Source organism: Sinocyclocheilus anshuiensis, unplaced genomic scaffold (assembly GCF_001515605.1).
Source record: "Sinocyclocheilus anshuiensis isolate Anshui unplaced genomic scaffold, SAMN03320099.WGS_v1.1 scaffold569, whole genome shotgun sequence".
Classification (NCBI taxonomy): domain Eukaryota; kingdom Metazoa; phylum Chordata; class Actinopteri; order Cypriniformes; family Cyprinidae; genus Sinocyclocheilus; species Sinocyclocheilus anshuiensis.
This window is the reverse complement of record NW_015536511.1, coordinates 1336504-1354298: the sequence shown is the minus strand read 5'-3', so window position 1 is coordinate 1354298 and position 17795 is coordinate 1336504. Positions and strand designations below refer to the sequence as shown.

The 17795-nt window shown below is 37.8% G+C and overlaps 1 protein-coding gene across 3 annotated transcripts in view; it reads right to left on the bottom strand.

Annotated features, from left to right (window-relative positions):
- The window catches only part of cntn5 (contactin 5), a 377750-nt gene that overhangs the window by 100622 nt on the left and 259333 nt on the right, over positions 1 to 17795 (bottom strand). For 2 of the 3 annotated variants that reach the window (XM_016490714.1, XM_016490721.1), the window contains exon 7: positions 11412 to 11615. In XM_016490714.1, the coding sequence (XP_016346200.1) occupies positions 11412 to 11615 (204 nt within the window). Of the gene's footprint in view, positions 1 to 11411; positions 11616 to 11868; positions 11897 to 17795 lie in introns of those variants that run through there. The other variant, XM_016490730.1, reaches the window with a different exon arrangement.

The following is a 17795-nucleotide window of genomic DNA, read 5'->3' as shown; positions in this document are numbered from 1 at the left end:
TGTGTTAATGTCATGATTATGAAGGTGTCATGTCATGATTATGAAGGTGTCATGACAGTCTTATGCACACCCCTTCAAGTAAAGTGTAACCAAAAAGGTAAGTACTGTAACTGTTTCAAATCTTTCAGTATCAAAATGTAATGAAAAATCTATATTTTTAACAACACTACCAGACACATACTCAGGTGGTTTAGTAAAGCTCTTATGAAGTCTCCCCCATTTATGCCTGGAACTGACTTGCATTTTATATCCGGCAGAGATCTGAACCCACTTTATCTGTCCCTTAGCACCTTCAAATGTGGTTGTAGTGATCTGATCAGTGCGTCTTGAGTGCATTTACACCCGGCTTTTAATGCAATCTGATTGTGATCTGCTTGCTGAAGTGAACAGGCATGTTTAAAGGCCTTCGAGTGATTTTATACTGAGATACGTTAGCTCTGCTACACCCGACTCTAAGGGGCAGCACACCTCTAAATATCTCCGTTTGTAGGTGTTGGATCAGCACATTACTCACACCTTTTGCCCCACTCACATGAAATTCCACCTTGGCATCTTCCCGGTTGCTTTTTGGAAGCCTGTACTCATTAATTAAAGCTTGTGACAGGAAGCTTGTGCTTCCTGTGCACTGTGCTCGTGTTTTATTTTTTCTTTTGGTCTGTGTAGGTGCTTTGTAGGTTTAGTAGAGGCCTGAGGTGCTCTTATATGATGGATTACATCGCTCATGAGGACTCTATCGCCTGAAATATCCAGAGCAACTGCTCTAGAACATTGACCTCACAATCAATAGTGCAACAACCCAGGACATTTTATAAATGCGACAACTGCACATATAGCAGCCCCAAAAGGTTCATGGACACTTTAGCCACACTTAAATAGACGTCTTTGCATAATATAATATGATATGATATGATATAATATAATATAAATTCCTTGTATAATATGTTTTGTCCCACAATACAGAACTACAGAGCTTTGATCATAAACTAAGCATTTAAATATCATCTTACTAGGACATATTATTGGGAAACATAGATCAACAACAACTGATATTTATTTTTGTATGTAGTCGGCTATACAGTTACAAAGATCTCATTGATTTACATTACAAGCTATCAGAATTTAATTTTTAAATTTGGCCATATAAAATATCAGCAAATGCACCAAATTGCATATGTTTGCTCTTGAATAATAGTTTTTTTCCTCCCAGATGAGCTCCACATTCTCCTGTATCATACTATATGAGACATAAAAGCCTGATTTATCAAATTATACTCAATAAATAAATAAATAAATAAATACATTTTTTTTCATGTTTTGTTTAAAGGTTCAATAAACTGTCTTATAAAAAAAATAGGTTAGCCTATTTGTCCAATCTCATTCGTCAAGCTTCACAGGTTAAAGATTGGTATGATTCTTAATGCATTGATGATTTCCATCTACTGTACAAGAGTAAACAATCTCCTGGATTTACAATTTAGCACAACAAAGCTCGAGGGATCACAGCAAACAGGTGCCACGGTACGGCAAACCCAGTAGATGCCAGTGACAAAGAGAGGGAATTCTCCACAGTAGCTCGCATGACAAGCTGCTAAACTAAATTATTTTGCAAGTACACTACAGAGGCCGCTGGGAAAACGGGGCGAGAAAATTTGTCCTCAAAACAGCACCACGCTGGAGTCTAATTGATGTGCAGAATTTCGTGGAATGCAGAGGAATCTTGAATAGCTGCATTTCACTTCTGCAGTCGTAGCCGGAGGACACAGATCCTTTGTTTATTCATGCGAATGTTGTGAGGGCCCATCTATTCCATTTTCTGAGAGATATGTCAGCTGGCATTGAGTAAGTCTGCAATTACGAAGGGAAACACTCCCATTCAGGGGCCTAATTATCATTATCAGTCTTATTAAATGGGAAACTGGTGTATACATTTTACATGAAAAAGTATTTCTTTCCTTTTCACACTTTGAAAAATATAACAAATATTGCAATTGTGCCTTAATCTAGAACATGTCTCGACCACCATTGATGAAAGCCAAAGATTATAGAAAGTGGGAAACATCCATTTTATGCTGTTTGACACTTTAAACAGCCCTCCAAAATCTTTCCACTGGCAATCTACTATATTTAAGCAATATACACACTTGTGCGATATTACTTTTATTCAACAGTCCAACATAAAAGTAAATAAATAAGTAAGGAAATCCAAACAGTGTCCTAAAGACTTTTTTCAGCCACAAATTCAGGATGTGCCATTACTAGTTCAAGAGATGTGCCAAACTTCTGTTACTCATTTGAAAAGATCAATAGCACTAGAAATGACGTCCATTTCTGAGAAGTTATTGAGATAACAAGAAGGTGGCATGAATGCGTGATATGGCCTTTACACAGAATGACAAATGGGGGCAAAAACAAAAGTGTTGCGTTTATAATTTTGTTCAGTGTATATTTCCAAGCAAAGCTATGGTACAACACTTTAGACAGTCACAGTCAATTTTTTCAGTCCGAATTAATCAGCATTTTTTAATGAATTTGCTGAATGAATGATCTGATGATTCATCAAAAGACAGTCACTTGTTTTATTCCTATATATATATGAGAAAGAGTGATCCAGTGACTTACTCATAAATACAGTTTCATACCTGAATGAATCAGCATATTTTCAATTAATTGATTGTATGAATGATCCAATGATCCACTTATATATTCACGTTTCCTTCCTGAATAAATTAGTGCTGCTGTATGAATCAGTTGAATAAATGATTCGATGACTTACTCATGCAAAACACTTGATTTATACCAAAATGAGTCAGAATTAAAAAAAAAAAAAAAAAAAAAAAAAAAAAAAAAAAAAAAAAAAAAAAAAAAAAAAAAAAAAAAAAAAAAAAAAAAAAAAAAAAAAAATTGATTGAAAGAATGATTCATAAAGACAGTCACTGGGTTTGTTCCTGAATTAATCAGTGTTAGTTACATACTTTGTTGTTACGAACCTAAATTAATCAGTGTTTTTGAATGAATTGGTCAAATGTATGATTTGAAGGATTCACTCATAAAGACAGTCACTTGGTGTCATCACCTGCAGAAAGAATCACTAAAATGTCTCCACGACTGACAAAAAAATTAAGCATCAGCGATTTTACAAAGCTGCTTCTGAATGGTCATCAAAGATGGTTTTTGCCCACAGACTGCTGTATGCATGGCATCTACTGAACCAGGCCAGCAGGGACTAACTGCTGAAACGAACCAGCCAAACTCTGACCCCTTGCCTACAGCTGTAATCAACAGCACATTTATAACCTATTTTATGATAGCAGTCCGTTTTCCCCCAAACAACTTTTCAATTTCAATCTCAATCCCCTTACTTGTTACACATTTATGATTCAAAGCAATCCCATGTGCATAATGAATTTGCAATATTATATTGGTTTACGCTGCAATGCATGTTCTGTGTATCCTATTTAGTGTCTAGAAGGGCTGAAATTGATAGGACTGAATTCTAGACCAGCTGTGCCAAACAAATACATGAACCCTTTTTGTGTTGCGATGCCAATTTAAAATCACAATTGAATCCATTTATTAACATGGAATGGGGTAGTTTTGTGCTATGCAATTTTCCTTTTCTTTTGTTGTGCTATGCAGAACAATCACCTGATGAAAGTCTGGGCATCCATCAGCCGTTTAAAGCTTTTACATCCAACTGCTAATGAAAAAATCCATTATCCCAATGCTGGGATTCACATCTATTTTCTAATGACTAAACCCAAGCAAAAGTGCAAATTGAAAGCAAACATAACTCCATGAGAAAATCTACATGGCGGTGCAAAAACTTTTAAAGGGCATTTATTCACCTTTATGATTTTGTTCTTCGTATGTTCGTGCTACTCTTTTCCATACAATTAAAATGAATGGTGGGTTATCAAAAAGTTATCAAAGTACTTCATACAAATTTTGCACTATATCCTATGCCATCTAAAGTCATGCAATAGTTTCTATGGACTTTAAATATTGTACACAAATCATGGCTATTTATGGCTTTATGATGCTTTTAGTCATTTTTGAAGCTTGACCATGCCATTCACTTTTATTGTATGGATAAGAGCAGCGTGAATATTCTGCTAAACTTGTATTTTACCCAAAAGAAAGAAAGTCACTTTGGTTTGGAACAACATAAGGGTGAGTAAATGATGACCAAATGTAAATTTTTGGGTGAACTACTCCTTGAAAACAGAAATAAATGGATGGTCTGTTGGAAACAAATGACTGTCAAGGTCCTTGTCATCCGTAACAAAAGAAAGCGTACAATTCAATTGTCAGAATGTTTAATGTGTGATCATGTGATGCAGTGCATCATCACAGCACCATTTCACTTCCCATTAAAATCACAATTATGAGATGTGTCATGTGATGATTCATTCTGTAGTCCACATTGCACCTATTGGAGCATTTATATACATCCTTAGCACGTCCACTCAGTGTCTGAACACATCACTGAGGCATAACTCACAAGACCTTTTTAAAAATTATTTCTGAAGGCCCAATAAATGTTTATCGTGACATCATGATGTGAACTGAAATGGCAGTTTGAGAGAAATGCCCATCATGAAAGGTCATTCTGATTTCTTGCTTAGTGTGGCAGGAGCTTCTACAATACATATTTGTCCTGGTCAATGACCTAATGCAGGGGTTTTTCAAACTTTTTTGATGCCGAGAACCTCAACAAACATGATGATCCCTTTGCTAGGAAACCCTTTACTAAAACATAAATGTAGTTAAACATTTAAATGTAGAAAATCCTATTTATATTGGGAAAAAAAAAGTATGCTTTTATAACAACATCATGTTAGTTTCTAAATTGCCATTGCAAGAAATGTATTCAACTATTGTAATTTTTTTAAATTGACTTTTTAATATTTGACAACATTCATTCATTCATCCATTTTTCATTGAAAAATGCTGAAGATGACAGTGACAAGGACCAAATATGCAGGAATATACACAATACACAACTATGTCACGATGATAGAGATGTGAAGACTTAAAAATAATTATTTTGGATATTTCATTTTTAAAACTAAGGCTGTCAGAATAAAAGAATTATAGGTTTAAAATAGTAAAATATTAATATGATCAAATTCTGTAAAGTGTTACAAATGCGTGAACACATTTAATGAATATCTTTTAAAATAGCCTTAAAAAAATTTCGAATGGGTATCATAGCGCATTTATGACTAAGCCTGATTTGCATAAAAAGAAGCGTGCTTGCACTGAAAAGCATGACACTGGCTTTATTTAAATATGACTGGCACAGTGCTACACCAGTACATTCTGTCATTCTTCAGAGTGCTCAAACATGTTGTGTGCGCTTATTTACAAGAGTGACAACTGCATTCTACGACTAAATTAACTCTTGCAAAATTCAGCTAGTGACAACTGTATTTATATAAAATCCACATAATGTGTACGAACCTCAACTAAACAACTAGATGTTAGTGCAATAACATTAGCCTCATTTGGGCACTGACAGCTTGCCTTAGGTACTAGGTACCAGAAACAGAGGTACTTGTCTTGAGTCATTCACTGATTTTGATACTGTGCCTGTAGTTTCTCCCAACAATCCTGCATTTTTGGGGAAACCAATACTGTACACTACAGTCCAGAAAGGCTAGTTCTGCCAGATGTTACATTGAAAACAGAAACTTTACAAGCACAAAACAAAACAAAGTAATCATTCATACTACTTTAGTTAAAATTTGGGGGCATTCTGTGGGCAAGCAATAGACATGGTAGTCATATTCAAAATGAAGACCGGAGTTTTTGCACAGCACTCTGAGACCTTTTTTTTTTCCCCCAGCATCTCAGGTTTCTCATTTTATGATTAGAAAAGCATGTACACAATGGTATTATTAGAGAATGAGACATCAATGCTATCAGTATGCATTTTTTATGGCCATTAGTGACATTTGAAATGTTATTTGAAACACTGACCCAACATTCGTAGCTCAATAATTGAAGCCACTGCACTTTCGCTCTTCGAATCTAAGGACACCGATACCTTCTCTCCTATAAATGAATGACAATGATGAAGGCCTCAGAAATGCTTGACCATCCACTTAAAAATGCTGCCCCTTCAAGGTCCAAGGCCAAGCGGGAAGGACGAGCAATCCCAGCACCACCAAGTGTTTTGCGAGTGCTCCAGCTCTATGAGAGTTATTGTTCCATCCGAGTCGCATCTATTAAGGTGCGATTCATCACATAAGGACAGAAGGCCTCCGCTGCCTTTGCTGTTTCGCGGGTGGGGAAGATGCATGACTTGCCCTGTAGGTGCAGCCGAGCGCGGATTCAGTTGGGCAGCTTTGATTAAGAGCGTCTTAGCCAAGGGAAGGACATAGGTGAAGTGCTTCACCTGCGCATTCCTGTGCGGAGCCTCTCGTGCAGTTAATTATCATCCTGCCTCAGCAGAAAACATGAATAGTGGGCTGTAGATTGGTGCAGATCGAGATCACTGGAAGACCGGCTGAAAGCGAGGCAGTTCGAGCTTGGCCAGAGGGGGCCAAAATAATTTTCAGGCTTTTAGGCGCAGCCCGCCGAGCCGTTTAGCTGCCGAACGCGTGATGCTTCCCACACAACGTCTGCCAAGCGAACGCTGCGTACGTCAGGCGTGGAATGAATAAAGACTCCCATCAGCCGTGCTTGTGTTATGGGTGACTAACCTCTCGCTGAACTGGCGCTCATTCCGCATGAGACCCCGACTATATGGCTATTTGCAAATGCAGCTGCCACAAAGCAATTCATCCTGACTCTACCACCTGTGGCTCTGAGACAACCCTCGGGACTTTTCTTTTCCTCTCCAGCCTTCCGTCTCTGCTCTTTCTCTAACTTCCGAGTGCGACCAGAGAACGTGACACTACTTGCATTTGCAATCTGTGCTAAGGAGAGGCACAAATCCAATTTAGTATGCTAATGCGTTTAGATGCGTGCATGTCTCTGAGGAACCTTTCTCAACAACAAGGTTATGCAAATGCCGAAGAGCATGCCGAAGGGGACATGGTGCCCTCACAAAGGACGTGCAACATTAAGCAACGTAGGCAAAAACAAGCTTTTAGGGCACTGTAGTCCATTTAGCCGGCTGTTCTGGGATTGCGTTCCGGGGCGGCTGACATTGACATGTACCGGCGGCAGGTGATGCGTGTGTGTTTGTGAAGTATGGAAAAATGCCTGAAGTGACACCCGGGTGTTTGGCTCCCCCGCTTGGCCCTCGGGAATCTACTATTAAAGAAGCTACGGCCCATTCTGGAAGAGGACCATTGATTCGGTTAATTTTATGCTGGGAAATGATTTCCCCGATGGGCAGTTTCACCAGAGCGCATTGTCTGTGGAAAAAGTGCTCTAAAGCAAAAGATAAAGCACCTCATGCTCTCTGTTTAATGTGGATGTTTTGGAATTCATGACACTTTCGGTTTGGCCCTAAAGGCCACTCGTGCAACGAGAAGGAAGAAGAGAGAATGAGGCATATAAACTACATATATAAGTCAGACGTCTCATTAAATCGGCTTCACATGGCATAAAAGCACTAATATAGACAGCTGACCCGCTTGTCACGCCACTGAAAAACTGCCACATTTTCTTTCAAGCCTGATTTGCAGGCACATCCATTATTTCTAGCCTTCTGAGATATTGATGGACTTTTTCCTGTATTGGGATTCAGAGCTTCAAAAAATCTCACAAGCCCAGCTGTTACCTTAAAACACATTTACAAGCCTCTCTCTATGGGAAATGATGGCTAACATGGCATTTGAAATTACAAACTGACATTTGTTATTTGAAATTTGAATATCGTTTCCATCTTGATTATGGAAAACACTGTCGCATGGTAGGGAATGGGCATTCCAATCAATTTACGATTAGCCAGCTAAGCCCCGCCCCTTCGGTTGCTGTTGCTTCTCTGCCATGCTTTCTTGAGATATTATCGGAACAAGTGAAAAGTTTAGTTCACCAAAAAATGAGCATTCTGTCATCATTTATAATAATAAAAAATAATAATAATTCATTACATTTATATAGCGCTTTTCTGAGCACTCAAAGCGCTTTACATTGTCAGGGGGATCTCCTCGTCCACCACCAGTGTGCAGCATCCACCTGGATGATGCGATGGCAGCCATATTGTGCCAGAACGCCCACCACACACCAGCTCATTGGTGGAGAGGAGACAGAGTGATGAAGCCAATCAGCAGATATGGGGATGGTTAGGAGGCCATGATGGTCAGAGGCCAATGGGCGAGTTTGGCCGGTACTGACCAGGCTCAACCCTGCTTAGCTTCAGTGGGCAACCAGTCTTGGGCTGCAGGGTGATATGGCTGCCAGTAACTTTAATTTACTCACCCTCATGTTGTTCCAAACCCATAATACTTTCGTTCAACACAAATTAATATATTTTGAATGGAATTTGGTGGTTTCTGTCCCCCCACTAAAAGTCTGTTGACCCAAAACCCGCTTCAAAATGAATTGTAAAATAAATCCATATGAATCGAGCAGTTTAATCCACGTCTTGCTTGATTGCTTTTTATGATGAACAGATTTAAATTAGGCCTTTATTCATAGCATTTAACATTACGGCATTTAAATTTGATCATAGAAGCTCAAGTATGCTTGCTTGACGCGCAAAAGCCAATAGGATTCATTCTCACGTATCATACTAGTACGTTTGAGCTTCCGCAAGAACCAATGAGATTTGTTCGCGGATCAAGCAAGAATGGTTGAACTTTTGTATATGTTCCCTGATCAATTGTTTATATATGAATAAAAGCGCAAGTTAAATATTTTTTCGTCATATAAAGTAAAGCCGTTTTTCCAAAGAAATTACCTGGAACAATTTGTCCCAGGAACTTTTTTCCCAGGAAATTGTTTCCCCCCAGACCTGCTGCTGTCTGCGTTTCCATCGTGGTCTAAAGTATCGTGAAGAATAGGCAAATAGTCTGGTGACGTAGGTCTGCGCGCATTTCTCAATACCAAGTACGCACATTTTGGACTTGCATCCTCGGTAGTTCGGATTTTGCGAGTTCGACATGGGAATGTGAACTCCTGCTGACGGGACGACGCAAGTCCGGTAATTCTGCAAACAGCAGCGTACTTGATAACGTCAGTCAGCTCGCCTTGGCTACTGCAATTTTCCTCACTGTATTTACAATAAGACGAAATATGATATCAAACACCACTGCCTCCTTTCGTTTTCATTTAAACATATTAATAGCCGCAGAAATGTAGTTCAGGGAATGTATATAGCCTATATTACAATGAAACAAAATATTATATCAAACAGTATTGCCTCTTTTTATTTTCATTTTAACATATTAATAGATTAATAGAATAAAAACCAAAGATTACCTGTTAGATTTACCCAAACCAAATGATATCTTATGTTTAACAACTAAAGAGACATCAGAGCCAGCGGCAAATGTCAGAAGAAGTAGCCGAGTTGAGGCTGCTCTCGTCGGGAAACATGAGCACTTAGCGCCCACTGATCGCGTGGAGCTCACGTCTCCCGAATCGGCGAAACACATTTTTAAATAGGCACTGTCTTTATAAATAAACCGCAGATTTGAGTTTTGAGCAACTACATTCTCGCATTAAATACTTTTAAAACTACATTTCATGACACAATAACAGTAATATTTTGAAAATTATCCGAATAAATGGTCGTTGAAATACAATGCTGCGTGAACACAACCAATCAGCATGTAAGGAAAACCTGTTTTGTTATACGATTTAATTTGACTATACATTACTTAAATGTAAATAAAATCATAAAGAATACAATTTTAAAAAAGTTAAAACAATTTTAAAATTTTCTGTGAGCGTTTATTTTATTCTTCTGCTTTATTGTTAACATGTTGTTAGGTGGTTTCACCTAACATGGTAAAATAAAAAAAATCACTTCAGGTCTCTATAACAGCCTCAAATATGGCTCAGGTCCCACCTTCAATGTAAGCCTATGGGTTTCTGTCTCCCATTTATTATATACTAGCCCAGAATCATATGTCTGATTGCTTAGTAATAGCACATCTCACTTTTACAAACTGCACATTGGTAACATGTTGGATTTTAATCTTAAGTACAGTATCAGGTAAGTGAACAGCATGAATGTGTATGCTATAATATATATTGCTATCTCACAAAATGTTTAAAATATTGTGACCTACATTTTTATTTATATTGCCCCTTGTGCCAGCTGAAGCTACAGTAATAACAAAATATTATATCAAACAGTATTGCCTCTTTTTATTTTCATTTTAACATATTAATAGATTAATAGAATAAAAACCAAAGATTACCTGTTAGATTTACCCAAACCAAATGATATCTTATGTTTAACAACTAAAGAGACATCAGAGCCAGCGGCAAATGTCAGAAGAAGTAGCCGAGTTGAGGCTGCTCTCGTCGGGAAACATGAGCACTTAGCGCCCACTGATCGCGTGGAGCTCACGTCTCCCGAATCGGCGAAACACATTTTTAAATAGGCACTGTCTTTATAAATAAACCGCAGATTTGAGTTTTGAGCAACTACATTCTCGCATTAAATACTTTTAAAACTACATTTCATGACACAATAACAGTAATATTTTGAAAATTATCCGAATAAATGGTCGTTGAAATACAATGCTGCGTGAACACAACCAATCAGCATGTAAGGAAAACCTGTTTTGTTATACGATTTAATTTGACTATACATTACTTAAATGTAAATAAAATCATAAAGAATACAATTTTAAAAAAGTTAAAACAATTTTAAAATTTTCTGTGAGCGTTTATTTTATTCTTCTGCTTTATTGTTAACATGTTGTTAGGTGGTTTCACCTAACATGGTAAAATAAAAAAAATCACTTCAGGTCTCTATAACAGCCTCAAATATGGCTCAGGTCCCACCTTCAATGTAAGCCTATGGGTTTCTGTCTCCCATTTATTATATACTAGCCCAGAATCATATGTCTGATTGCTTAGTAATAGCACATCTCACTTTTACAAACTGCACATTGGTAACATGTTGGATTTTAATCTTAAGTACAGTATCAGGTAAGTGAACAGCATGAATGTGTATGCTATAATATATATTGCTATCTCACAAAATGTTTAAAATATTGTGACCTACATTTTTATTTATATTGCCCCTTGTGCCAGCTGAAGCTACAGTAATTTTTTTTAAGACGAGCTAAAATGGTAAAGGAATGTCTTCATTTAATTTATTAGCAAAGAGACTTCATGTCATGGCATTGATTCATCAGTTCAGTTCACCAAGAGTGGTGCTTGGCATCCAGCCTAGTTCTGCTGTGCAGGTGATGGGGGTTCAGGGAGTAGGAATGTGTGTGTGTGTGTGTGTGTGTGTGTGTGTGTGTGTGTGTGAAGTGCGTATAATATCTCACCATCTGTTTTGAGAGCCAGAGGCGTCGGTGGGCTCAGGACCCTGGCGTTGGTCACAGTGTTCTTCACTTGGCACACGTAGCTGCCCACGTCCGAGGGCTGCACCTTGGAGATATACAGATTTCCCGTTTCCTGCGAGATGAATCGCCGGCTGTCCTCTGCCACGAACGAGGGAAGCTCATTGAACACCCAGCTGTAGATGATCTCTGCCGGGTCAGAAGGAGAGCAAGCAGATGAGCTGCGAGAACAACGCACATGTCCCTAAGGAAACCCCTGTCTGAATCTGCATTGTAGCACGCTGACCTTGTCAGAGTGAGGGCTCATAGGAGGGGGAGTCTGGGAGCTGATGTGTAGGTGATATGGATTAATTCACTGCTCTCTACTACAGTGTTCAGGGCAATCATAACCAGCATGTTATAAAAATGTACAGAGATATGGTTTCATGTTTGCATACTGTACCGAACTGCATTGGAATGAGGAAAGTAACCCTTGTGTCCAGACCAGGCCCTACACAATAAAGCAGAAAACAATAAATCACATCTCTTCTATGCTAATTTTTGTTTTGACCTAAGTCCATCTTAAATTAATTCCAAGAACATAGTTTAAGGAGCTTGGGCTGAACTCAAATCAGATGGTTTCAACTTTTTATAGACAAGATGGTCTCAGACTTCGACTTCGATCCTGCTTTTTGTTCCATCACATTTACATCATTTGACCGCAAGGCACCACCCAAAATGTCTCCATAACCAATCACAATATTACAAATTATAGTTCTGAAGTTGGAAAAAAAAAAAGTCAAGACATGCAATCATTATGTTTTCGTGATCAATCATTACTGTCACTTCCGAGTACCCAGGCACATTTCTTATTCCGTACAGATACGCAGAGGAATAAAGTATTCTTTATCATGTCACACTGAGCTAGAAACCAAATGACAAAAGACAGGCTGTCAACAGAACAAAATGATGTGTGTTTTTCTGTAACTCTGAAGCAGTCATATTATGCCATATAAATCCAGGAGATATGAGAGAGCGGTTTACTACTCTGATCTCACACTGTTTGCCTTATGTCGACTATATCATAGTCACATAGACTTTCTCGCTGCAGAACAGGAGAAAAGAAAGAGAGAGATAAACTTCCTCGTGGTCCAATTGAATTTCCCCAAGACCAATTTATTCACCAAATAATTAAAGTATGAATTTCATAGACCATTGATTTCTTTTGCATAGTAAAAACAGGTGCCGCGCTCCCGTTGATTAATCACTGAAGGATAGCCTCTCTTTAAAGAGATTCCAGTTCAATTTTTCATACACAAGGGCTAATGTCACCTGAGTAAACAATGAATATTTATCTCATAAATAAAATTCAAAAGGACTCTCATGAAAGGTGTCCTCATAAAGCATCAAACAATATAAATCACGATATTTCTAGCTGACGGCCTCAGTGCCTGAGGCTTCTGATACTGTTTTTTGAGTTTATGCACTGGGTTTGCACAAAGACTTACAACTGTCAGCGACTGAGGAAAGGTGAAGTTATTGTCCAAGAGGCACTGAATAGGAATGTAATGAAAATTCATGATGACTTTGATCGGAATAGCACGGTAGTGCTTTATTTTTGCAGTATGAAGTACAATTCATTTTGCATGTTTATAAGGTAACAGGCATGTGTGGCTAAAATACATTTCCCATAAATCTCCATTTCAGTATGAGAATGCTTAAATACACAGAAGGAGCACTATAACACACATAATTAGCATCATTTGTTTTTACTAGCTCAACATATGCTTCCTGTTTTACCGAAATGTGAAAAAGAGAGAAAGAAATCAGCCTTTGTGTTTATTTTATTCCAGCCAAAATCGCACATCACGTCATAAATGTAATTTCCGACCACGTACTGTTGGACATTCCCAGAAGAACCTGAAAACGGCATTGAATGGAGCAAAGATAAGAGTACACAGTCATTTTTATTTCTAGTGTAACGTCAGCGCTCCACGCATTCATCAAGGTCAGGAACCAAAAACGCCTCCTCTACACTTTGAGTGGTAAAGCAATAGAGATCGTATTGAGAGTAATATCCTGTTTACATCTCAGTGATCTCAAATTATTTTCAATTACTTTCAGTTTTAAAGTCATCTACCCATATTAATGTGGATGAAACCTCCTACGAGCAATTCAGGCAAATGAAAGACAAATTAACCTCAAAGCCGTCCTACGAGTCCTAAAATAATTTCCCTGCAGTTCTTCCCATTCCACACGTATTAAATCCAAACTGTTAATCCTCCAAGCAAACATTTAATAGTTCCCGCTCATAACCGAATGATGTTCGTACAGGTCTTACAGTCGATGTGTTAATGTAAAAAGTTCAAATAAAAAGTTCAAATGGAACAAATAAAGTTGCATGCTTATTGGTTGATTTTTGTTCGCTGTCAGTTCTAATTCATACACTTACTTAACCACTTACTAATTTGTATTTATTTATGTGAAATTTTAGTGTTGTAAAGAAATTAATGTACAGTATATACACAATTTACATGTATCTACAAAACTGTCAAGCATTTAAGAACCATTCCATATATTCAGTCCAGACTTCTGATACAGCATAACATTTACATCATGGTTCACAATAAAATGCTTGCTATTGCTAAATGTTTGCTTATGTGTTCAGATTCTTAAAGCCTGGTGCCCCTCAGAAGGTTCGCAGCTCTGTGCCTGATGATAAATCATTATTGGCATTTAAAGACAAATCATTCTGTGACCTCGTAGCCAATGAATGATGTTAATTTTCTTCACATCAGCTTTCCGCGCTAGTCAAACAATTGCAGAAAATCAATAGACTAAAAACAGCCTTGTCTCATGTAAATAGGTTGCTCGGTTCCTTAGTTATGGTACAATGCTACAGCTCTGCTTCCTACACACTCTTGAAGAGCGCACAATCAGTAGCAGTAAAAGTTTGGACACACTGGACTGGATTTATGTTTCTCATGAACCCAAAAGCATTTTAAAATAAAGGCTTAATGCTTAAAGGACATCAGTTATGCAGAAAACATAAACTATTAACTACATACTTTAAAACAGTCATTATATATATATATATATATATATAACAATATTGGGAAGAGCACGAAAGGGGTTATCATTAGGCTGCTGTCTGTGCGTGACATCTGTGAACAGTTCTACTGTCATCAGACCAATGGACTGTTTGATCAACGAGCGCATACTTCTGTCTGTCGTTACCGTCTATGTTCCAAAGCCATCAGACGAATCAAGTTCACATCAATGATCATTATTAGTGCAAAAGTATTTTCTCAGAACATGAGTTTTGCTATTTAGAACACAATTTAAAGCGGAATTGTCATACGCTAAGCAATCCTCGCTGTGATTACAACATTAAATCACATACCACAGGAAAATTGGTCGTAAGCAGCACATCCACTGCACATATTTCTGTTTAAATTCATATACAAATGTTGTAATTAGAGGATAATAATTTCATGAAATTTCAGTGCTTAACTTCATTATTCAGAGTGTCATATAACAAATCAGATCGATATCCGATCAGCGAAAACGCATGAAATGACCAGGTGTAAACAGGCCCTATATCTGACACACCCACTTCAGGTCTTGCAGTATCCACTAATGGGCTGATGATCTGAATCAGGTGTGATAGATGAGGGAGACATGGAAAACGTGCAGTGTTGGGGGCCTCGAGGAAAGTGGTTGGCAACCACTGGTTTAGAGCGGTGGTTCCCAATCCTGGTCCTGGAGAACCCCCAACACTGCACATTTTAGATGTCTCCCTATTTAAACACACCTGATTCAACTCATCAGCTCATTAGTGAAGACTCCTAAGACCTCAAATGTGAGTGTCAGATAAGAGAGACACCAAAAAATGTGCAGTGTTGGGGGTTCTCCAGGACCAGGATTTGGAACCACTGGTTTAGAGTATTTTCTATAACTACAAGTCAAGCTGCAATACCAACAGGACCAGACAGAGATGCCAACAGACCACTATACCAATTGCCTTAACCCAGGGTTCTCCAACCTTGCTCCTGGAGAGCTACCGTCCTAAAGATTTCAGCTCCAACCCCAACCAAACACACCTGAACCAGGTAATCAAGGTGTTCAAGGCTACTTGTTAATTTCAGACAGGTGTGTTGAAGCATGGTTAGAACTGAAATCTGCAGGATGGTAGCTCTCCAGGAGCAGGGGCTGCTAAACTCTGGGAAAGTTTTCAGTCCAATGATCCAGTTAGTGAATACATTCAAACAATCCGTCCAAAACAGTGCTAATATAAAGGAAACCAGGCTGATTACATCAGAGATTGCAGAGAGACCAGAGACTCGCGTTGCATTTTCAGTGAATTATTAATTCCAGTGTGCTTCGCTTTAAACCACGAGCACTGTTATATTCTGTTAAAATGCAGTGGTTGCCTCTGATTTTAAATGGAAAAATCACAGCCAAAGCCTTAGTTTGTTTATATGAATGTCTTAAATCTCATTTTGTTAAAAAGAAAAATTGTGAGAAAATTGTATTGTGAAATCAGTATCGTGAATCCCATCATGAGTTGAGTGAATCGTTACATCTATGCTATTAGTTTTTGCTGTGGTATCAAATAAGTATTCTGTTATTTAAATAATAAAGAACCATATTTTGCTCATCAGCAAAATGATCTGATCTGTTCTGATATGAAATATATTAATCTGATATGATAATGCAATATGATCCGAGCCATGGGTTTTATGATCTGTTGCACCCCTCTTGACTTGTTATTTGAAGAAAAAAAGCAATCACTGAAGTTTTTTTATCATGCTGATTTGTCCGCAGTGAAGTTCAGCCAATGTCTTATTTTTTTTTTTTATTCGGGCTACTTAAATTCATTTTGGGTTACCAAAATCTGAAGAATGTCTGCCCGAAGGGCTACCAGCGATTTTGAAATTTTGCGAACCGTGTGGAAGAAAGAGTTAAAACTGAACACGATCTTGCTACTCAAGCTGTGTATGAACATTTTTTATATATATTTATTTGCTTCTTTTCCATTTTGCACTTACTTGTACTTTTACTTTCAATACTTAAGTACGTTTAAGATTGTACTTAAGTACAATAAATCTCACATACTTTAAGACTTTTATTCAAGTAATACTCTAAACGGTGACTTCAACTTCTGCCAAAGTCATTTTCTGGTAAGATATCTATACTTTTACTTGAGTATGGCTTTCAGGTACTTTATACACCACTGGAAAAAAATGTATCACAGTTTTCATAAAAATGAATGAATGAATGAATGGCTACACTTTAGAATAGGGAACACATATTCACTCTAAGAGTTTTCCCTCAATAAACGGCTAATTTGCCTCTAATTAACGATTAGAAGGGTAATTGCTAAGTTTAGGTATGGGGTAGGAATAATGGATCTAAAATATGGTCATGCAGAATAAGGCATTATTATGTGCTTTTTTATAGTACACATACTCAATTACGCTTACATAATTGACACAAGTTATGTGGAAAACAAACTAGCTACAAATTTATTTCATTTTAGCACATAATAATGCCTTATTCTGCATGACCATATTTTAGATCCATTATTCCTACCCCATACCTAAACTTAGCAATTACCCTTCTAATCGTTAATTAGAGGCAAATTAGCCGTTTATTGAGGGAAAACTCTTAGAGTGAATATGTGTTCCCTATTCTAAAGTGTAGCCATTCATTCATTCATTAATTTTTATGAAAACTGTGATACATTTTTTTCCAGTGGTGTATAAAGTACCTGAAAGCCATACTCAAGTAAAAGTATAGATATCTTTATATATATATATATATATATATATACATATAACAGGGATCTCCTCCACTTTTCCATTAGAGGACTGAGGAGTGAGATTTGAGACAGGCCACTAAAGCGCTCCCTCATTTTGCCTGTGTCTGCGTGAAATAATTGTCTGACTGGGATTTCTTTTCATTTCTAATGATCCGGTAAATTTGAGCCTTGATGCTGATGCTTGTCTGGAAACACACTACATCGACCAGTTGGAGACGGATAGGTTGACACACAAGGACTGTAATTTCCCATGTGGAACAGGAAGCCCAGTCAGTTCTGATGCAGATCCCTCTGGCAAAGTCCTTTGATGTTATTCATCGCTATTGTCCTGAAGAAAACAGACAGCACCATGACACTGGATTTGGACGGATGCATCAAATAGTGTTTCTTCTCAAAGTTCACCCGGGAGGGCACAACAGAAATCAATCACACTTTGCGTTTGCAGAGTTATAAAATAATGGCATTGTAGCGTATGGACCAATCAGACTCACCGTTTTTCATTAGATTTAACAAATCAGTTATTCATTAGATTAACAAATAGTCACAGACCCCTCACCCAATAAACA